Here is a 23,906-nt window from a genome sequence, read left to right as displayed (position 1 = left end):
TAGCACACCCTGCTGCTACCAGAAACACTGTCAGTGTCATGGTGAAGAACCATTGCTATGTGATGGTGACAGGAATAGGAGACATAGGAGAAGTGTGTTACTTTTCCCCCTTCCAGATTTCCAGTCCCCTCTAGGACTCCCTTTTGGGAGAGCCTAACGGTGATTCAGCTGGCAAAAAAGAAATGTGGTTTGTGGAGTCCCAGATATAAGCAGAGAAGGACCAGTTCATATGTGAGAGACAATGGCTTAATAATGAGCACACCGTCAGAAGCAGATATATCTCATTGTTCTAGAATTAATTTATTCCTCTGTATATATTCTTTAATACCTACCATATACCAGGAACTCTAGAGATTAGAATGGTGAACAAAATGGACTAAGTGTCTTCATGGAGTTTATGTTCTAGTGGAGAAAGGCCAAAAATAGCAACTTTAACAAATAAAAATAACATTTCAAATAAGTGCTGTAAAAACAAGAAAATAGAAACCCCTTATGCTATTTATATTGTTTCATAGCAACCTAGTTATCTGGTAATCCATTGGTTTGCTCTCAATGGGCAACTGGTTCTAAGTGGCCACAGGTGAGCACTTAATTAGCTGTTTGGCCACTTCCCCTGGTACTGTGAGTTTCTTGATTCCATTACAAGGATATGAATGGAGTTTTGTTGCTTTTAGTTCTGTCTCGGCAATTTAATCAATTTCAAATACCTCATATCTCTCTGGTTGTCTGTGTCTTAGTCTGTTCAGGCCGCTATAATAAAAGACAACCAACCCTCTGGATCCTCAGGTTCTCCATTTGTGGATTCAACCAACCGCACATGATTTGAGTCTGCAGGTTGTTGAATCAGAGGATGTGGAGCTCTGCATGGGGAGGGACATTTTATATAAGGGACATTTTACGTAAGGCATCTGCAGATTTTGGTATACATGTGGGAAGGGGGAGAGGTGTCCTGGAACCAATCCCCCACAGATCCCAAGAGATGACTGTACCACAGACTTGGTGGTTTATAAACTACAGATATTTCTTTCTCACTGTTGAAGAAAGATCACTGGGAGTCCAAGATCAGGATGCGAGCGCAGTGGGGTTCTGGGGAAAGCCCTCTTCCAGGTTGCATACTGCTGACTTCTTGGCTGTGACCTCTCATGGTAGAAGGTCTAGGGAGCTCTGTGAGTCAGTATAGACTAGGGAGTGTCCTCTGCCCTCTTTTAAAAGGCACAAATCCCATTTATGAGGCCTCACCCTCATGAACTAGTCACCTTCCAAAGGCCACTTCCTAATTCCATTACCTTGGGATTAGGAGTTCAACATATGAATTTTGGGGGACACAAACATTCAAACCGTAGTAGTCTATATTTGTACCCCACTCTGGCACCACACACTTCTGGCGCTACCTGATGTCCATGTCAAGATAATTGGTTGTAAGCCACAGAAATTAACTTTAGCAAAAAGAAAATCCATAAGATGGAAGAGAAAGCTGAAGAAATCAGCTTAAAGAGTACAGAACCGAGTATATCCAGGGTATGTTGAGGCAGGAAGAGCTTAAAAGTTTCATTCATGTGCCATTGCTGGAATATATAGGCAAAATCATATTTTTTTTGTTTTTTTTTTTCTGTCCTTACTGCACGCTACTTAGGATTCAAAATCGCTGGAGAGAAAAAGCTCAGATCATGTGTTCTTCCCTTGGCTGTCTTGGAATGGTGAGAAAAGAGATTTGTCTCTTAAAAGCCTCTGTATTATTTCACATTTCACAGGGGAGGACAGAGAAACTTAATGCAACGTGCCACCAAGATAGCTCATAATCAGGGAGGTCATTTCTCAAAATGAAATTGGAAGGCTGTTAGATATGAGAATTGGATGCCAAGAAGTAAAAAATCACTGAAGTCAGTTTCACTGTTTAGCTGCTGTCTCCAATTAGTCCAAATAAACTAGAGCTGACTTGATATTACTCACTGGGTTTAAAATTCATTCACGTGCATTCGAAGGAGAGTTGTTGCTATCTTCTTAATTAAGCACAATAATTAAAGGGCAGAATTACTATGCTAGTCTGTTGTCCCAGATTTTTCTTATACACCTATACTTATACACATTTGATTGAAGATACATATGTTCAATGATGTTAACTATAATAATAATAAATCTTTGCAGATCTTCACGTAGAGAATCATCTTCTTGAAAGGCCTGATTTTGAGAGGAGGAAAAATCACTCCTTATGTAACCCATACTTATTTATTCACTTATTTAGCAGCTGGTAAGTAAAGCTGAGGTTATCTTCAGAAGCAAGTCAAACGTTCTTTGTTCTTAACCACCTTCCTCCAGACTGCATGTTTCTGGGGGTCCCCAAGGGTGTTGCCTTTATGCTCAAGAATAAGTTCACGCTCAGTAGTGCTGCTGTTCCAGGGGGCACGAGCACGGAAGACCTTGCCGTGAGCTGCCTGTGTGTGGCAGACAGGGCATCTCTGAGTGGACGCCATGGTCTCTGCTTCCTCCCAGAGGACACACCTCTAATGCTGGGGGCCACTGTGTTGTCAAAGCTGCTGGTGCTCTGCGTGTGACAAGGGTATATATGAGTATGTGTGAGTCAGTATAGAGTAGAGAGGACCATCCTCTCCCCATTACACTGTGATATAAGCACCCCAATAATCCATTTCCCGTATGTTTTACGTTTGTTAGTGAACAGTCCATTCATTTCCTCTCTCCAGGATGTTCAGCCATCCATGAGGGTGGGTAGGGGTACAGCTGAGCAACAGGCACTAACACGGTCTCAGAATCACTACCTCCTTCGTCTTGTGGTTGTTTTAGAGCTTCAGGTTTATGACACCTGCTTCTTTCCTTAGTATGAGTTTCCCTAAGAAGCTTCTCAGTCTTCGCACAAGCAGGCTTTTGATGGCTCATTGACCGACTTTCCATGCACTGCTTACTAACGCTGCCAATTTCCATCCAAAGTCAACCCACAAAAATAAAAAGTGTTTTTCATTAATTCATAACCCGTAGTACCAATTATTTCAACTGAACTCTAGGGCCGGTACTCAGGTTGCCTAAAGCTACTTCAGGCTCTGGTACTCTGTGAATCTGTGAGTTTCTGACTCTTTGACCGCCCTTGGGATGATTACTTTGCCTTATTTTCAAGCCTTGCTATTCCTGAGAAGCCTGGTCAATCATTGGTCCTGGATAAGTGACTTGATTTGTACCATTTAACTATCTCCAAGGCTGCTGATGAATAAGGATCTTTCGTTCATTTATTACACACTTAAAGACCCCAGTATAACTTACTGTTAATTCCTTCAACTTCTAACATATGCTGTAATAAGCTGCCAACTTCTATTTCTACAGAAAATTTACTTTTTCAAGATATTGTTTATAAATAGCACTTTCTTTACCCAAATTCTATGTAGTGTCTATGTAATAATATACTAATATCTCTTCTCCTTTTTTCTATTAAAAATATTGTTAAATCTAAAATTTAGAGTCCGTTCTCCTTTGCATTAAGTCACCTGAATCATTTTCAATTATAATATTGACTCAGTAATTTTATTGCTATTATATGATTTGTCATGAAATGATCCTGGTTCTATAAGGTGATATTTCAGCAAAAAATATAGATGAAGACAGAAGAACAGTAGTCTGTGAATTTTCTTACCTGGTAAGAGGATCTTCTTAAGCCTTTAGTCAGTTGTATTAAAAATAAGATTGCAATAATTATGTAATTACTAATATATAATTAATTATATTTTGTTATAAGTGTCTTACCTCAAAGGGAGAAAATAAGCCTATTATTTCATTTTTTCAAAACCAATTTATTGAATAAGAATAGGTGCCAGTCACTGTTCTAAATCCTGGGAACACAGCAGTGAATAAAGCCTATGGACTCACATTCTAGTGGGAGAGACAAGCGATCAATAAATAAAGAAGTAAAATATTGAGCACGTCACTTGGGGTCAAGAGCAGAGGAGAAAAATAACGCAAGGAAGAGACTGGAAGAAATAAGAAGGGTTGCCTTTTACGTAAAATGATCAGGGAAGGTTTACTGAGAAGATCACCTCAAGCAAACACCTGTTTGAGGTGTGAGAAAAACATTGCAGGTAGAAGGATGCCTGGAGGTTTGAAGAAGAGCAAGGAGGTCTGTGTGGCTGGAGCAGAGTTTGAGGGAGTGGGGTGGTAGGCAATGGGGTCAGAGAGGTAACAGGGCTTAGGAGGGCACTGTCAAGATTGTGGCTTTTACTGGGAGAGTCATCCCCTGAGAGGATTGGGACTAGAGAAATGACCTGGCCTGGCTTCTGTAAATGACTCATTCTGGCTGGAGAGTTTGAATTTAAATTATAAAGAGGCAAAGGATTGAGAAGAGGTCAGATTTAGAATGTAGAGAAAATAGGAATTGTTGACAGATTGGATAAAAGGTGGAAGTGAAGCAGAGAGATCAACGATAAAACCATTTTTTAATCTGAACAGGTGGAAATGTATATTAGAGTTATAGTTGATGTTTCACAAAGATTGTTAACCAAAGCAGATATGGGTTAAGAAACTTCTCTAAAAACAAGTGTTGCTGAATAATATTCTTAGAGAATGTGTATTGAATTATATATAGTTAGTTAATAATTTCACATATACATATAATGAAAACTAAACAATTTTGATGAATATAGAGAGACAAAACGGCTGATGGATCTGTGGGTTCTCTGGTGTGGGAAACAGATGCCAACTTTGGGACTTCCCTGGTGGTCCAGTGGTTAGGACTCCATGCTTCCACTGCAGGAGGCCTAGTTTCGATCCCTGGTCAGGGAACAAAGATCACACAAGCCGCGTGGCGCAGCCAAAAACAAAAACAAAAAAACAAAAAAGATGCCATCGCTGACAAAGGAATTTATTAGAAATTTATTAGACATGTATTAGGAATTTGCTAGACATGTATTAGGAAGCTTTACCAGTCAAGATCCTGACAAGAAAAAGGTGGCACACTCAGCAGATTTCATTGAAGATATTTTAATGAGAGGAGATGTGGCCTGCAGAGATATGGGCAGAGTTAAGGAGACCCACAAAGATGGTAAAGCAGCCACATGGGAACTAGTCACAGTTGGGAGGCATTACTGTTCCTAAAGTGGCAGTTATTACCACACCGGGCACAAAGCTATAGCCCTTGAGAAGGCTGTAGGTGCTGTGGCCACAGAGTAAATCAGCCTAGGACAGAATCATGGAAAGGAAGGGAGTAAAGTGGCATAAGGGGAATAAAAACCTGCTTCTTTTTCTCCTCTTGCCCTTCTGTTTTCTCTTGGTCCCTCCTACTGGCCTTGAGAGGTCAGAGTATATGGAGTCCTGGTGATGGGCAGGCCATGGCTCTGAGCCTCTGGGGCACAGGGAGATGAGAAGGGGACAGAGATTAAATCTGGAGGGAGAAATAAAGAATATACAGCCCAGAGATTCACATAATTTAAGGAAGATCTGAACAGTGAGACACAAGTGAGGGCAGCCCTATGGAATTCCTGTAGGAGAATCAGTGGAGTGCATCTCTACATTGTTATTGTGGAAAACTCAGCCCCAACTGCCAATTTCACTTAGTCTGTGTTGAAGAGCTCAGATTGTGGGAGAATAACTTCCATGACCTGGCTCTGAGTCAAGCACCCACACTTGTGATGGGAGGAGAGGGTAGCAGGGTCCAGGGATTAGAGCCCAATCCTGCCTGTGTGGAATTTGAAAAGGGCTCCATCTCAAAAGAAAGGGATTATACACCAAGAAAATCAGCAGAAGGCTGTCTCCTGCAATATTAGAATATTTATATCCAATATTTTTTTAACAAAAAAGTAAATTTCTCAAAAATGGACACCAATGTTTCAGAATACAGTGATGTTGTTTAATTCATTTCTCAATTCCAATAAGGTCAAAAATTTGCCCTTCTGTGGGATTCTTTACCCTCTTTTTTTCCAGCTAAAATTTTATCCCTAATTCAAGGTCATTTATTTTAGAATAAAAGCTTTTGTTTATAAAATTCTTAAGAAGAGGATATGTGAATGGGTTAGTTTAGTAATAATTGCCACTGTTGGGGTGTGAGGGGCAGGCGACAAAACAGGTAAACAGAATCTCAAAAAGTAGGGTCTGTCAATTGCTAGAGACAACAAGAATCACAAAAATTAACCTTCTTTAACCCAACTCATGCATTCTAATTGATTCAGAACAATAATGGTCTCATTTATAATAGTATGCAACTACATTTCCAGACTTTCTCTGAAATTTCTTGCTAAGGAGGTGGAGAAAGTCAGCTCTGAGACTCAAAGGTGATCAATGGCCTCTTTGTTGGTGACAGTACCACCTCCTCTCTTTCAGACCATGAGTCATGAGGTTTGGCCTTGGAAATGAAAGGTTAAAGGAAAATACAACTTTAAGAAGGAAAGTAAAATCCATCAATTCAGCATTGGCAAATTATTAACCCCATTTTGTCTTGTTCATTTATTTGCTTATTCATTCATTCATTCATCTGGTGACAAGATATTTAATGATTTTTAATGCCAAGAAACATGTGAGCTTGAAAAAATATCTATCTATCTGTCTATCTATCTATCTATCTATCTATCCAGCTATTATTAAAATAAGAGGCGCATCATTTCAGTTAGTGACATAGGCAGTGTTGGAGTTAGATGGACCATGGTCAAGCGGTAGCTCCGTCACATAAAAGCTGTGTCAAATTTTTATGTCAGTTAGCCCTCCATCCTACCATGTAAAATAGAGACAATCTTTGCCGTAGTAACTTAAAGTAAGATAGATATCTGTAAAGCACATTGCACAGGGCCCAGCACTGAGTAAGCTGGTATTATCATTAGAAGCTATGGAACTAATATTGCTCACACTCTAGGATAAAAGATACAAATCAGTAATTATAATGCACTGTGGTCATCCCTATAGCAATGAAATGCTTAATGATATATAAAGTGAATTAATAGCCAAAACTTTATCCAAACAAACAAAACAAACCTCAAGTACTATGTTAAGTAAAAGTGGTGAAAGCAAAAATCCTTATCTTGTTCTTGATCTTGGAGGAAAAACTTTCCATCTTTCCCCATTGATACAATGTTTGCTATGGGTTTTTCATATATGGTTTTTATTATGTTGAGGTGGTTTCCTTCCATCCTAGTTTGTTCAAGGTTTGTTTTTTTTGTTTTTTAATATTTATTTATTTATTTATTTATTTATTTATTTATTTATTTATTTATTTATGGCTGTGTTGGGTCTTCGTTTCTGTGCGAGGGCTTTCTCTAGTTGTGGCAAGCGGGGGCCACTCTTCATCGCGGTGTGCGGACCTCTCACTATCGCGGCCTCTCTTGTTGCGGAGCACAGGCTCCAGACGTGCAGGCTCAGTAACTGTGGCTCACGGGCCCAGCTGCTCCGCGGCATGTGGGATCTTCCCAGACCAGGGCTCGAACCCGTGTCCCCTGCATTGGCAGGCAGATTCTCAACCACTGCGCCACCAGGGAAGCCCTGTTCGAGGTTTTCAATCATGAAAGAGCATTGGAATTTGTCAAATGCCTCTTCATCAATTGAAATCACCATGTGAGTTTTTTTCCTTTATTCTGTTACTGTGGTGTATTACATTGAATGATTTTCTTATGTTGAGATATTCATTCAGGAATAAATCCCCCTTGATCAGTGTACAATTCTTTTAAAATGCTGCTGAATTTGGTTTGCTATTATTTTGTTGAGGACTTTTGTATCAATGTTCATAGGGATATTGGTATATAGTTTTCTTTACTTGTAGTTTATTTGTCTGGTTTGGGTATCAGGGTTGGGCTAGTCTCATGGAATGAGTTAAAAAGTGTTCTGTAATCTTCAACTTTTTTGAAAAGTTTAAGTACTGGCATTTGTTGTTCTTTAAATGTTTGGTAGAATTCACCAAAGTGAAGCCATCAGGTCCAGGGCTTTTCTTTTTGGGGGAGGAGATTTTTTTTTTTTTTATTACTGATTCAATTTTCTTACTAGTTATAGGTCTATTCAGATTTCCTATTTCTTCATGATTTTGTCCTGGTAGGTTTTGGGTTTCTAAGAGTTTGTCCATTTCATTTAGGTTATCCAATTTGTTAGCGTACGATTACTCTTAGTACTCTCTTATAATCCTCTTTATGTCTGTAGAATCAGTAGTGATGTCCCCATTTCAATTTATTTTAGTAATTTAAATCTTCTCTCTTTTTTTTTATAGTCCATCTAGTTAAAGGTTAGTCAGTTTTGTTCATCTTTTCAAAGAACTAACTTTTAATTTCATTAGTATTCTCTATTATTTTCTATTCTCTATTTCATTCATCTCTGCTCTAATCTTTATTATTTCCTTCCTTCTGATAACTTGAGTTTAGTTTGTTCTCCTTTTTCTAGTTCCTTACTTTGTAAAGTTAGGTTGTTGATTTGAGATATCTCTTGTTTTTTAATGTAAGCATTTATGGCTATAAATTTCCCCCTTTGCACTGATTTCATCGTGTCCCGTATGTTTTGGTATGTTGTATTTTTGTTTCCATTCATCTTAACTATTTTCTAACTTCTTTTGTGATTTCTTCTTTGATCCACTGGTTGTTTAAGAGTGTGCTGTTTAATTCCCACAAATCTGTGAATTTTCCAGTTTTATTTCTGTTATTGATTTTTAACTTCTTCCCGTTGTGGTCAGAGAAGATACTATGTATGATGTCTATCTTTTAAAATCTATTGAGGCTTAATTTGTGGGCTAACATATGGTTTATCCTGGAAAATGTCCCCTGTGCACTTGAGAAGAATGTGTGTGCCATTGCTGTAGGGAATGTTCTGTATGTGTCTATTAGATCTAGTTGGTTTATTTTGTTAAGTCCTCTGTTTCCTTACTTATCTTCTAGTTGTTCTGTCCATTGTTGAGAGTAGAGTTTGGAAGTCCCCAACTATTATTGTAGAACTGTCCACTTCTCCCATTGTCAGTTTTTGCTTCATATATTTTGATGGTCTGTCATTAGGTGTGTAAACGTTTATAATTGTTATGTCTTTGTGCTGTATTGTACCTTAATATATAATGTCCTTCTTTGTCTCTTATAACTTTTGATTTAAAATCTATCTTGTCTGATATTAATATAGCCAGCTCTTCTCTCCTTTGGTTACTATTGCATGGACTATATTTTTCCATCCTTTCACCTTCAATGAATTTTCCATGTTTACTTTGTATGAACTTTCTAATTTCTATTATTCTAAATCCTATTATTAATTGTGATGGTAATGCAGCTGATTCTTCTGGTTTTCCAGGGAGGCAATATTATCAACTGAAAATACTACATATTGCAGACATGCTGAGTTTGAGTGTCTTGTTCTGACTTTAATAGCACCAGTGTTTCACATTAAGCATGATATTGGCGGTTGCTTTCCAAATAGACACTCAAGTTTGCCTGTGCATGAGACAGAGAGGCTGTGAGGTTGCCTTTCGTCAGATGTTCTTTTCACTGCAATGGTAAGCCATTGCCTTCTTCAACAGAGACAGATCTGACTTTATTTCCTTACATGTGAAATGTGTATTTAACGTATTTCTCTGTCCTAGTACAGGGACTGAAATGTTTTATCCCTTAAACCTTTAAATTTCCCTAAGAATTTTCCAATAAGCTGTCAAACTTCAAATTGCCCATCTATCTTTTTTTGGTCTCATTTCACATGTGCTTGCGTCTGCTGCATGGAGATTTTATTTTAGTTTCATATTAATCTTCTGCTGCTGCCTGCAATTTGATTTTAAGCAGAGTATTAAAGGAAACAGGGAACATTTAAAAAGATGCATGATCCTTGTATGTACTGCACAACACTCATTTAACTACTAATGGGACATTCTCATGAAATGAATTCATAATTGATATTCTCTGATGAGACCTCAGAAATCAAATTCCTTTGAAATACAAGTCACTTTGACATCTAATGACGTAGAATGAAACATGATGGTAATCCTACTTCTAAGATGACTGAAAAAAAAAAAAAACACTCTAATTTAGCTCTATGGATTTCAGCCTGAGACAGTTTATCAATGAACAGACATGGAAACATGCTGAGGAGAGGTTATCCTCAAAATTCAGGCCTATTCTGGATATGATACGTATGTGTCTGGAGCAGTTAGAGGAGGGATAGGATGATGGGAGGAGGAAGTGAAAATAGGAAAGTAAAATTTAGGTCTGGGGCTGGAGAGTAGGAAGATAAACAGGAGCAAACCCTAACTTGCCCTTATCTCCTCAATTTCACTCTGAGAGGCAAATAATCAGTCCCTAATTTCTTCCTTGGTCAAAAACTTCTCTAATTCATTCAGTGAATTCAGAAATAGAACAACTAAACAATGAAAGAAATTTGTGCTAGCCACAGAAGTTGTTTCACTATTGGGTCACATTCTAAAACACATTTGCTAATTCTGTCTATCTGTCTGTCACTCATTGCTTTCATTCTTTTATAGCTTTCACTCTGTTCTAATCTTCCTGTAACTTCTCTCTTTTTATAAGGAAGCTTTTAATGTAAGTCCACGTTCTAAATGACTTTAAATCAACAGTCTGAAAGGAAAGTGAAGAAACTTGACTTTTTCTATTGCTGGCAACTTTAAGTTAATAAATGGGTATAATATACATATTCTCCAAATTTTAAAAAACAATATATTGTTTTGAGAATTTAAATGAATGAAAAATGGCCTAAAAGCTATACCTGGAACAGCCAATGAATGGTTTGTGACCCTGTTTAAACATTTCTTTGTTCTATTTTAAAAACCTGTTTTTCAGTAATTCTGTCATATTTAGTACAGACGTTGAAACTGAGAAAAATTCTGACAAAAATAACTGCCTGATCATGATTAAGATTAAGTTGAAAAAGAACAAATAGAAGGATTGGCTTGAAGAAAACAGAAAGTGACTTAAACTCAGTTAACATAACATTTTTGATGGTATATTTTTAAATTATTATAAAATTTAAAATTTATGCTAAAATATACATTGTCACACTCATGACTGAAAATAGAGGGATTGGAGAAGCCTGCAGAATGGGAGGAAAGTAGGGAACATCTTTAGTCTAATAAAGAGAAGCTTCCTGAGTAATCCAGCCTTTCTTAGGAAGAACTGTGCTTTAGGCAGTGTTGGTTTTTATCCATCCCCTTGGCTTCCTTCTTCCCTCAGCACCTGGTATCCTCACCTGACCTCTTGGATTTCCAAAGCCCCTACTTTGATATAGATCGCAGCACTATATTGTTCCTATTTTCCTTATTTCTTACCATTGAAATTTGGCCACCTAGGCTTATTTCTTAAGGTTCGGGTTTTTGATTAGCTGAAAACATATGGTGTCTGAGTCAGGGTGGAGCTCACTGAACAAAGGGATTTAGCATAGACTATGGTAAGTAGAGTGGAAAGGGGAATCTTACAGAATTAGAGCACAGCTAGGCCTAAAGGCTTCTAGTTTCTGCTTCTCTCTTCTTTTTTCTCTGTTCTCTGCTTCCATTCTCAGCCCCTGTTAACCCCTCATGGGGGCCTCTAGTTGTCTTCCTCTGTCTTTATCCCTGCCTCTCCTATTCTCAGTTGGCTTCATCCCCATTCAGTTTTTCAGGAAAGCACTTTGATTGACCCCACTCATTTTTTCGTGCTAGGCCATTGGTCGCCAGCTTGTCACAGATTCCCTCCCCAAAGTGCCCACTCCTTTCCCCCTAAAATGTGGCTGTAGTCAACAGGACCCATGAGATCAGGGACTCTTGGCAGGGCAGGAATTCCTTTAAAGAGTCTGCTGGCAGGAAGGCGATGCTTGTGTCTGGAACAGGTGTTTTGGGACATCTGGGAGTCCTGAAGCTCTTCAGACTTGGGGCTGCCCTGCTGAGGGACCGGTGAGTTTGGCAGCACATCCTGCTTCCTTTAGCTGATCCACTGGGTTTGGGAGACACCGAGGGAATAAGAGGAATCTCAGAAGGCTTTCTTCAGCATCAGCAGCATGCTGTAAGTTTCACTTGAGAATACTTTCCCCCGTCTGAAATTGTGATGACATTCTGCCTAGATTCTAAGACATCTTGGCTTCCTGGTGAGGCATAGGTGACCACTGCCCAACATACATGCCTCTCAGTGTGTTTTATTGATTACATAACATGAAAAGTTAGGTCAGCTCTGGTGAGGTTTCCCTAACACACTTTTCTTTCAGTATTGGCCGCTGGAAGACCTGCGTAGTGATGTGAGTGGCCTTGGGAAGAAAGAAATCCCATCTTCTGCGTAACAAGCTCGGAGAGAATAAACAAGGATAAGTGTAAGGAGGTCAGCTGTCGGTCCCTAGGTGCAGAGCTTCATCTGAAAAGCCCCAAGCAGCTGATTACCCTGGGTTACACAGAATCTAGTCTCTTTTCTCTGTCTGCCTCTCTCCTTCAAGTGCACACATTCACACACACACACACACAAAGTTCACTTCTACTCATTAAATTTATCATCCATTGTCAAATCTTACTTTCTTATGTACACCTAACTGTACGCTGAATTTTCTGCACGCAGAGCCAGCCTCTCTGCCTTTCCCGATCTGTAACATCATTCAAACAGGCATTCAGTGTGACAAGGTCTCAATGAGTTCAAGGATGTTTGTTTCTTTTGGATAAATATACATCCGCTGGCTCAGTCTTTCTCCCTCTGTCTTTCTGACTCTTTCTCCTTTTTCATGCAAACATACACCGAGTCTCTCACAACACGTGCGAATAAATGTCTCGAGGGCTCCTGAGTTCAATGTCACGCTGGGCAGAAGTGGAGCAAGAGTGGAGCGAGAGCGTGCGGCGTGCGGGCGGGGAGAGTCCCTTTCCGGCCAGCAGAGGGCAGCCGCCGGGAGGCGCTGGCGCGCGAGGGCTGAGCGAAACCTCGCCTCGCTCGGGCAGCCTCAGCCTCAGCACCAGGCGCGCCGGAGCGGGGAGCGCAGCCACTGAGGGCAGCGGCGGCGGCGGGAGCCAGGCGCGCAGCGAGCAGCGGCGCGGGCGGGAAGCAGAAGCCGCCGCCGCCGCCGCCGCCGCCGCGACGGGCAGCCGGGCTCGGCGGCCGCCGGATTGGGCCCCTGCCCCCTCCGCTTCGTGTCCCCGGCGCCGGGCGGCCGGCGAGTCTGGAGCCCGCGCCGTCGCCGGCCGCGTCCCCCGGGCATGGAAGGAGGCGGCAAGCCCAACTCGTCGTCCAACAGCCGGGACGATGGCAACAACGTCTTTCCCACCAAGGCGCCCGCGACGGGCTCGGGGCCTGCCGCGGCCGAGAAGCGCCTGGGCACCCCGCCGGGGGGCAGCGGGGCCGGCGGGAAGGAGCAGGGCAATTCCGTGTGCTTCAAGGTGGACGGCGGCGGCGGCGGCGGCGGCGGCGGCGAGGAGCCGGCCGGGGGCTTCGAGGACGCCGAGGGGCCCCGGCGGCAGTACGGCTTCATGCAGCGGCAGTTCACCTCCATGCTGCAGCCTGGGGTCAACAAATTCTCCCTCCGCATGTTTGGGAGCCAGAAGGCGGTGGAGAAGGAGCAGGAAAGGGTTAAAACTGCAGGCTTCTGGATTATCCACCCTTACAGCGATTTCAGGTGAGGGCTCCCTGTCGCCGCCCCACCCTCCCTTCCGGGCGCGCCCTCTAACGCGCTTCCCCGCTCTTGGGAGGGGGCTCCGGGCGGGCGGCGGGCGGCGCCGCCGGAGGCTGGCACTCGGGCGACGGGCTCGACTCTTCCACAACTAGTTTCCACCCAGGAGGAGGTTGTCTGATGTGTTCCTGTTGCCCGGGCACGCCGGGGAGGTTCTCCTGCTTTGCCTCGGGAACTTTGGGGCCAGGTCGGGAAGAAGGCCACGGTGACCCCCGGATGGGAGGTTGCTAAGTTGTGCAGGGAAACTTTCCCTTCGGAGATGAGAGTGTAAGAAAGTGGCCAGAAAGTCGTCTTGGGGGTGCCACCCTTCCTCGCGCTACTCCCCCAAGAAGTGGGTCCCTCCCAGAGGGGAAGCAGGCGCCCCTGGGTTTGAGGAGAGGATGGGGCGGCCGGAGACAGTGACTCACAGGTCCCAGCCGGTCCAGCCTCTCTCGCCTGTGGGGAGTGTTACTAGTCTGTTTCTCATCCGCTTGTAGTCGCTGGGTATCCTCAGTGCCTTGCTTCAGGAGAGTGGCTGGCAGGCTGAGGAAGGGTAATTTGCGCTTGGAGAGTCCCTGACTTGAGATTTCAGTGGAGCTGGCGCTGCCAGGTGGGGCAGGAGCGTGACAGGAAGCCTCGAGTTCTTGAAACGGACACAGGGGGCGTTTCCAGAGCCCCCTTCCTGAAACAGAGGGACACCCTTTCTTGACCTTGGCTACTAGTCTGTTTCAGAAATTTCTTTCCCGTTTCCCAACTCGGGAACAAGGGCAGGAGAGCTGTCAGCTGTCAAGGAAACTCTGCTTCGGCGAATTAAAATTAAGACATTTCCTGATCTTATTTGCCCCCCAAGTATTCATTCGGTTATAAGCATGTTTAGAGATTATCAAATGAAGGTCGTGAAGTAGATCCTCTTATTAGTGCGCGAACACCCTGCTGTCACGTTATCTTAGCGCCGGAAGAAGGCTGGGATTTTAATTAAAAAAAAAAACACACAAAAAACCCCAAAATTAAAACTCTGGGTGACATCTATCTATCCATTTATTGCTGAAATCGTTCGGAAAAGAAAAAGAAGAAAAAGAGTGTGTGCACAAACTAAGAAGTTTTAATAGGCGGCTGTTAAACAGCAAACAAATGTAGCAATAAAAAGCGGCATTACTTTGAGTTATGTTTAGAAGCTAAGGGACATTGCCTTCAACTCCACGCCTTAATGGGAGCTGTCCACAGTTCTGAATGACATTAGCTATGGAAAACCCATACTCCTGCCACACAAAGCCTTGGAGCAACTAACTGTCTTCAACTTATCTGAGATATATATACACAACATACATTCTCAGAAATAAGTAGCCACTATTATTTATGGATAGGGTGAATGGATTTTAGGAAGTGTGGAATGTGTAAGGTTCTTACTTGCAAAACCACATAGCAAAGTCCAAAGGAGGACTTATAAAACCTAACAACATTTATAGTCTATGGAAAATTAAGAGTTTGACAGAAAAAATGTTCATATGAAAAGGATCTACTAAGTAATCAAACATATTTCCTCCATTAGGGAGATACTTACAGAAGCAAACTTATGAATCACCCTGTTCTAAGGTGTATAAGATTTTCATGTTCTTTAGAATTTTAAAGGTTGAAATAAAATGTAGAATACTATCTGTACCTCAGTCTTCAATGGAAATATATTGCAACCCATATTATAATTTTTTCATGAAAAAACTTTACATGGAAACAGCCTTCAGTCTTAATAAGAAAAGTAAGCATAGCTTTCCAGAAATATATGTAGTTCAATATTTACATGCAAATAAAATGCTAAACTTTGTTTATTTAATTTCACACTCAACTAAATGGTTACTTATGATACTTTTATTTCTTGAACAGTGTGAAAAGAGACTACACTTTTTCAAAATGGTAGACTATATCAAATAATTAAACTTTTATCAGTTACTACATAAAAACCATGGGGCCACCTTTCAGGAATCGGCATACTGTGCCAAAATCTTTTGAATGAATGAAATTAATGAAATTAAAGATTCTCCACATTTTCCCAAATGAATCATGTGAGACAAAATATCTCTTTAAAACAAAAAAATTGTTACTAAACAGAGGAAGAAATTGAAATCAGTTGATGGTTCAATTTTATCATACATTTTAAAGAAATGAGAGATGATTAAAGAGTGCACTAATACCCTAAACAAACTCTGCTGTGGAACAGTTTGGAATATTTGATTCCCTTGCATAATTGGAAAAAGAAAATGATAGACATAAATTAAACAGCTACTATGATTTAGGTTTTTAACTGGAAGGAATCTGAAAGAAATAGATTTAAAAACTCACAAGTACCATATACACCGGTTTTCTAAAACGACAAACTAAGGAAGAAATATAAATACTTGCTTGCATATGTTTAAGTCTTATTATTATTTCATTGATGTCTTTACATGATCTCAATACCAATATAAGATTTCTCAGAATCTATAACATGTCAGGATAACGTAATGAAAAAAGCAAAAATAAGAAAGACAATTCTGGCAGTATTTTTTTTTTTCCTAAAGGAAAAGCCATATGGGAGTAATCACCCACACAACAGAAATGTTATAGTCATGATCTCCTCACCTCAGACCCTTCCCTGATGAAGACACTTTAAGGGAAGTGCTTTGCTATGTTTCATACAAATGCCAAACTTAAGCTCAGTCATCATTTAGTGGCTGAGAAAGTGACACTTAAGAATAGATTTCCGTGGAGAACGGGGGAGATACCAGAAATTAAAGATACCCAAGGCTTTTTCCTTCACTATCCTAAGCCTTTGCAGGGCCAGGGAAGTTTTGCAGGCAGCTCTTTGGTCAGCCCCACACTGCTGAGTGTAGCATGAGCCCGCCACTCCAGGGCATGTCAGGAGTTTAACGCTGTGGCTAGCGGTCTAGGCCCTTCTCAGGATGATTGATTTCTAAGTCAGGCTCCTTTCTCCTTCCCTCAGGCAGCAGGGCTGTGCTGCCACTGAGACTCCCAGAGAGCTAGCTCGGTGCTGCTCTCACCCGCCTGGGCCCAAGAGTGCTATTGCTGTGTCTGGAGGGTAGTTTTCTCCTATCTCCCGTGTAAGTAGAGCAGAGGCCCTGTATTTCCCTTCCTTCTCAGGGGAGGATGATGTTAGAAACCTTCAGGGACTAAAGAGGCGTCAAATACCATCAATACTGTTGGATATAGCTGGGGGGGAGCTAGAGAATTTAGTAAAAAAAAATTGTATGTTTTTGTTTATACCATGGTGTATAATCACCCAAACTAGGGAAAATATAGTTACTTAAGAAATAAGATTACACTGATTTTTGTGTGGTGAGGACATGGTCTCAGTCTTACTGAGTTTCATGTGAACAACACACACACACACACAAATATTTAATTTGAAGAATAAATATGATTTTGAGACTACTAATAGTGATTTTACATTTATTAGCTAAAACTTTATTTTCATTCATTAAATAAAAAAGTGACACTGGTCAAGCATTGTGCTTTCGTAGCCAATCCATGGTTATGATATAATCATTCAAGTGCATTGAAAGAATAGCTAGAGGACTTTTGTGGATGTTTGTTATTATGTGAGAAATTTACCTTAGAAGAATTTATCAACAGATTATTTGTCATTTCAGAGATTCTGACATTATTTTGTTGGATCATGCTTACATAAGTACTTTTTTTGAAAATAACGCTCCCATTCCATATATATTGCCAGCAAACCTCTTGCCTCTGGTAAGGGAGGAGATTTTATATCTTGACTCATTATTTCTTCCACTGCTTTTCATCAATTAGTGTGAATAACTGTGAAAAGCTTATTGTGTCGTAAGTACACAAAGACTTTAGAGATGGGAGTCACTTCCTGAAGATTCTGCCATATCTGGGCTTCCGTCTCTGCCTCATGTTGCATCCACAACTGTGCTGATGTCAGAGATCACTGATGTGTTCATTAGTGAAGGGAAGCTTCCTCCATATAATAGTTGGTCAGAGAGAGAACGCTTGTTTCTAGGAGCTTCTCCTGAGAAAACAGTTCAGCCTTCTGGGGTTTAAGGACTAATTTGCCTACTGCTATGTTATCTTTATGCTGAATACACTGTATTCTCCCAGCAATGCTCATTTTATTTGCTTTCCATATCAACACAGCCAAAATTGACCATAAGAATTTACTTTTTTTCCTGTTAGGTGAACCTTTTTATATCTTATAAATTCAATTAAGTTCTTCTCAGTGGCTCTAGCAACTGTTAGGCCCAATTAAAGTGAAACTATTTGAAAGATTCGGAGGTATGAATTTATTCAGTTACTTTTTCTTAGTATACATGTAAGCTATAAAACTTTAAATTTTATTAAATATTTCATTAGTTAATTGCAGTTAATAGATATAGTGATCACACTATTAAAATATTACGAGGTATTTTCCATTGTTTTCTGAGCAACTTTGCTTTTAAACCTACTTTTGGGGACATGGTGTAAATTGAGTCATTGGGCAGAAGCACTTTTACCAATTCATATTTAATTATGTGGGCTTGTATTTATGAACTTGCATGGTGAATAATAATGAAAGAGTTTCAAATGCATTGGAACCATATATTAGTTACCATTGTTATCATAGGGTCATTTAACAGAATCTAGTTAAACTATATCTTCTTGATCGAAAACCAGAAATCAAAATAACACCAACACCAGAAAACAATTTAAATAGTATTTGTAATTCTGCATTATTCCACTCAATGAACCTGTGTCCCCGAGTGAGTATGAGGCAAGCAAAATATATCTGTGATCCTGATGTGAGCATTTTGCTATCCTGAGTGTAATTCTTATGTTTAGCAGATAATTCACTCCCTTACTTGGAGACAAAAATTGGGTTTAGGATGAAGACTTTCCAATAGAGTTTCTTGTAGGTATCATACAAATTATGGCAGACCATCAGCACTGCAGGAAGAGTACTGAACATGTTCAGGGTCTGTGACAAATTTCCATTTTATCATTTTGGGCAAAGAAGTAGCAAACTGTGAATTAGGCTGACACCATATATTTTAGGACGAGAGGTAGTGGTAATGAAGAAAAAGTCTGCATACACTAGGGTAAAAAACTATTTTCACTTACATTTTCTTCTAAAAATAATTTTTGTGTGTGTGTGTGAAGGCATCTTGATGTACAACTTAGCATTGTTTCCCACCCCCCCCCCCCAAAAAAAATCAGGGGAAAATGGCGGTGCTTCCTGGTTCATCCTGGAATTTTCTGTTTTTGCAAAATAAACCTCATGGCTCTATTAATTCTGTGTGTGTGTGTGTGTGTGTGTGTGCACGCACGCGTGAGAGAGAGAGAGAGGGAGAAACTCTTCAAGGGACGTCTGTATACAAGGGACATCTGATAAATGCTCATTTATCTGACACACTTCACCCAAGTTTGAGTAATAAAAATTGATTTTGTGACTCTTTTCAAGTTTATTCATTTATTTCCTCATAATATTCTTCAACCGTTTCACCTAATAACTGACCACTCAGTTAAAGCAAGGTAGCAAAATTATGCATGCCTCAGATTTACAATTTAACAGTCTTATTTACATAGACCTGTTTTTATCTTCAAGATGTTATTTATAACTCTAAAGAAGTAAGGCTAATTACATACACATAGAGTTAGCAACTGTTTACAAATTTTATATGTTCAAGTTTGTTTCCAGTATTTCAGTATTGTTAACAGTGCTGCAGCAAACATCTTTGCGCATGACTTTTCTTCATTATATTCTGTACCTGTTAATTAATACTGCTATCAATTGAGACACTTCTTAAAATTATAAGTGACGTGGGTTCACCAGTGTTGATGTTCCTGTTTAGATATTCACAGGCAGTTTTAGGACGGAAAGTCAAAATTGTCCCCCATTCTATTCATCATAGAGTACGTAGAGTGGTAAGAGTGATCTTATGTCATGTCCTGTTATCCAGTGTCCAATGATGTTATCGTGCTGTTTAGTCCCTTGAGGCCTTCCCATTACTCTTGAATACATTTTTTTTTTAAAGATTATACAATTCTTTTTTTTTTAAATTAATTAATTAATTTATTTATTTTTGGCTGTGTTGGGTCTTCGTTTCTGTGCGAGGGCTTTCTGTAGTTGCGGCGAGCGGGGGCCCCTCTTCATCGCGGTGCGCGGGCCTCTCACTGTCGTGGCCTCTCTTGTTGCGGAGCACAGGCTCCAGATGCGCAGGTTCAGTAGCTGGGGCTCACGGGCCCAGTTGCTCCGCGACATGTGGGATCTTCCCAGACCAGGGCTCGAACCCGTGTCCCCTGCATTGGCAGGCAGAGTCTCAACCACTGCGCCACCAGGGAAGCCCTCTTGACTACATTTGATAAACCTTCCATGAGCTACAGGACCTTGCATAATTTCAACCTATCTGGGCAACCTCGTCACACACCACTCGCTTCCTCCCTGTCGTCAACCACCAGGGTAAATTTTCAGCTCCTAGAACCAGCTGAAGTTCTCTCCTGCCACAGAGATTTTGATGTGACATTTAACCCCACTGCCTGAAATTCTCCTTTCAGTTTTTGTCATTCTGCATCATAGCTAGTTTCTCCTTGTCATCTGGATTTCAGTTTAATCATTGTGATCACCTTCACCACCACCACCCCCTATTTTATTTTCTCTCTGGGCCTCTTGTTTCATCAGAATTTATATTTTATGTATGTCCCTCCACTAGAATTCAAGCTCCACAACCTCATCAGTATTATTCAATTTTATTTTCCTAATGGCATAAAAATGCACATAATAGACTTTTTTGTTTTTTCCTGTTAAGCTTTCTCAGATGCTTTATTTTTTTACAGTTGTTTTGAGATATTATTTACCTACCGTTACGGTTCACTCATTTAAAGGGAATGATTGCTTTCTAGTATGTTCACAGAGTTGTGCAACCATTACCACAATCCATTTTAGAAAATGTTATCACTCTAAGAAGGAACTCCATACCAATTAGCACTCACTTTTGTCTTTCTCCTTCCCTTTCTCCCCTCACAGCTCTGTCCAACCACTAATCTACTTTCCGCCTCTATAGAATTGTTTTTTTATTCTGGAAATTTCGTATCAGTGGAATCATACAATATGTAACCTTTTGTTATTGGCTTCTTTCCCTTAGCATAATGTTTTCAAGTTTCGTCCGTGTTGCAGCATGTTTCAGTACTTTGTTTTGATATGGATATACCAAATTTTATCCATTCATCAGTTGATGGATATCTGGATTATTTTTAGCTTTTGGCTTTATGAATACTGCTGGTATGAACACTCTTATATATTTTTTGTGCAGAGGTATATTTTCATTTATCTTAGAAGTGAAATTTCTGGGTCGACATAACAGACTTTTAAAAAATATTACTGAATGAATGGGCAAAGAATTAGTCTCCAACCAGAGTGTGCCACATTTATTCTTTACATTAATAAATCCGGATAAAGAAAGCTCTTTCTTCCCTTACAGCAATCCTTGGCATCCCCTCCTGTTGCCACCTGCAAGTACATGTCCCAACTATTACATTTCCCTGCCCAATGTACAGAGGACTAAATGAAACTGCAGGGAGGTTAAGCAGCATAAACCTGGTGACATAGATAGATAGTAAGAACTGGGCCAGGAGTTCAGCTCTTCGGAATCTTGATTCTGTCACTCCAACTCTTTTACCTAAAAAGAAACGAGGCTGCCGATATAAATAATTCTCCACACCTGTGGGAAAACAGTATGTTAGACCTGATCATTTATTCTTCCTCCCGAAACCATCCCAGAATAATGTGAAAAAAACACAAAAATACATAGACAACTAGAAGAAAGAGGAGAAAGCAGAGAACAAGGGATCTCAAAAACATTTTGGAAAATAGAAAGCTAATGGAGAAATTATTCTACTTATACAATCCTTCACCGTTGAACTGCAGAAGTGTTCAGGAAATGAAGGGAGCAGTTAACAGATAGTTTCCAGGAAAGCCAGGCTGAAACCAGGAGGATTAAGTAAGGGTCTCCTTAGTGAGTACAGAACTCTTTTTTTTTAAACATCTTTATTGGAGTATAATAGCTTTACAATGGTGTGTTAGTTTCTGCTTTATAACAAAGTGAATCAGCTATACATATACATATATCCTCATATCTCCTCCCTCTTGCGTCTCCCTCCCACCTTACCTATCCCACCCCTCTACGTGGTCACAAAGCACCGAGCTGATCTCCCTGTGCTATGCGGCTGCTTCCCACTAGCTATCTATTTTACATTTGGTAGTGTATATATGTCCATGCCACTCTCTCACTTCGTCCCAGCTTCCCCTTCCCCCTCCCCGTGTCCTCAAGTCCATTCTCTATGTCTGCATCTTTATTCCTGTCCTTCCCCTAGGTTCTTCATAATCTTTTTTTTTTTAGATTCCATATACATGTGTTATCATATGGTATTTGTTTTTCTCTTTCTGACTTACTTCACTCTGTATGACAGACTCTAGGTCCATCCACCTCACTACAAATAACTCAATTTCATTTCTTTTTATGGCTGAGTAATATTCCATTGTATATATGTGCCACATCTTCTTTATCCATTCATCTGTCGATGGACACTTATGTTGCTTCCATGTCCTGGCTATTGTAAATAGAGCTGCAGTGAACATTGTGGTACATGACTCTTTTTGAATTATGGTTTTCTCAGGGTATATGCCCAGTAGTGGGATTGCTGGGTCATATGGTAGTTCTACTTTTAGTTTTTTAAGGAACCTCCATACTGTTCTCCATAGCGACTGTATCAATTTACATTCCCACCAACAGTGCAAGAGGGTTCCCTTTTCTCCACATCCTCTCCAGAATTTATTGTTTGTAGATTTTTTGATGATGGCCATTCTGACTGGTGTGAGATGATACCTCATTGTAGTTTTGATTTGCATTTCTCTAATGATTAGTGATGTTGAGCATTCTTTCATGTGTTTGTTGGCAATCTGTATACCTTCTTTGGAGAAATGTCTGTTTAGGTCTTCTGCCCATTTTTGGATTGGGTTGTTTGTTTTTTTGATACTGAGCTGCATGAGCTGCTTGTATATTTTGGAGATTAATCCTTTGTCAGTTGCTTCATTTGCAAATATTTTCTCCCATTCTGAGGGTTGTCTTTTTGTTTTGTTTATGGCTTCCTTTGCTGTGCAAAAGCTTTGAAGTTTCATTAGGTCCCATTTGTTTATTTTTGTTTTTATTTCCATTTCTCTAGGAGGTGGGTCAAAAAGGATCTTGCTGTGATTTATGTCATAGAGTGTTCTGCCTATGTTTTCCTTTAAGAGTTTGATAGTGTCTGGCCTTACATTTAGATCTTTAATCTGTTTTGAGTTTATTTTTGTGTATGGTGTTAGGGAGTGTTCTAATTTCATTCTTTTACATGTAGCTGTCCAGTTTTCACAGCACCACTTATTGAAGAGGCTGTCTTTTCTCCATTATATATTCTTGCCTCCTTTATCAAAATAAGGTGACCATATGTGCATGGGTTCATCTCTGGGCTTTCTATCCTGTTCCATTGATCTGTATTTCTGTTTTTGTGCCAGTACCATACTGTCTTGATTACTGTAGATTTGTAGTATACTCTGAAGTCCAGAAGTCTGATTCCTCTAGCTCCGTTTTTCTTTCCCAAGATTGCTTTGTCTGTTTGGGCTCTTTTGTGTTTCCATACAAATTGTGAGATTTTTTGTTCTAGTTCTGTGAAAAATGCCATTGGTAGTTTGATAGGGATTGCATTGAATCTGTAGATTGCTTTGGATAGTATAGTCATTTTCACAATATTGATTCTTCCAATCCAAGAACGTGGTATATCTCTCCATCTGTTTGTATCATCTTTAATTTCTTTCATCAGTGTCTTATAGTTTTCTGCATACAGGTCTTTTGTCTCCATAGGTAGGTTTATTCCTAGGTATTTTATTCTTTTTGTTGCAATGTTAAATGGGAGTGTTTCCTTAATTTCTCTTTCAGATTTTTCATCATTAGAACTCTTAATCCTGACATCAGAATGCTTGGAGCCTGGTCAATTCTCCCCAGGCAGGACACTGGGGAAAAAATGCATCCAATGGGAGATGAGACAGTTCAATGTCTTCCAATAAAAATTCTTATTTATTACTTAATGACCTTGCAAAAATGCTCACATTTGTACACAGAGACTGTATGTATATTTTGGTATTACATCATCTGACATGATCGATCTAAAAGCAAAAGGTTACGAGACTTTTGAGAAAAGTCTTCATCATAGAAGAGAAAAACTAAGTCAAACAGCAAAAGAAAGGGCCGAGAACAAAGAAGCATTTGGGATAAGGGGAAACTCAACATTATTTAAAAATAGTCTAAAAATTATATCTTCAGAAAGATATTTTATCTGCACAGGAAGAACAATAT

General features: G+C 40.0%; 1 protein-coding gene across 1 annotated transcript in view; it reads left to right on the top strand.

Annotated features, from left to right (window-relative positions):
• The first annotated feature begins 13,084 nt into the window (after positions 1 to 13,084).
• The window catches only part of HCN1 (hyperpolarization activated cyclic nucleotide gated potassium channel 1), a 364,279-nt gene continuing 353,457 nt past the window's right edge, over positions 13,085 to 23,906 (top strand). Inside the window, exon 1 of the mRNA XM_068532658.1 lies at positions 13,085 to 13,500. Within this exon, the coding sequence (XP_068388759.1) occupies positions 13,085 to 13,500 (416 nt within the window). The remainder of the gene's footprint in view (positions 13,501 to 23,906) is intronic.

The sequence above is a fragment of the Eschrichtius robustus genome, chromosome 2 (assembly GCF_028021215.1).
Source record: "Eschrichtius robustus isolate mEscRob2 chromosome 2, mEscRob2.pri, whole genome shotgun sequence".
NCBI lineage: Eukaryota > Metazoa > Chordata > Mammalia > Artiodactyla > Eschrichtiidae > Eschrichtius > Eschrichtius robustus.
Note: the sequence above shows the minus strand (reverse complement) of the source record. Positions and strands in the feature narration are given on the sequence as shown.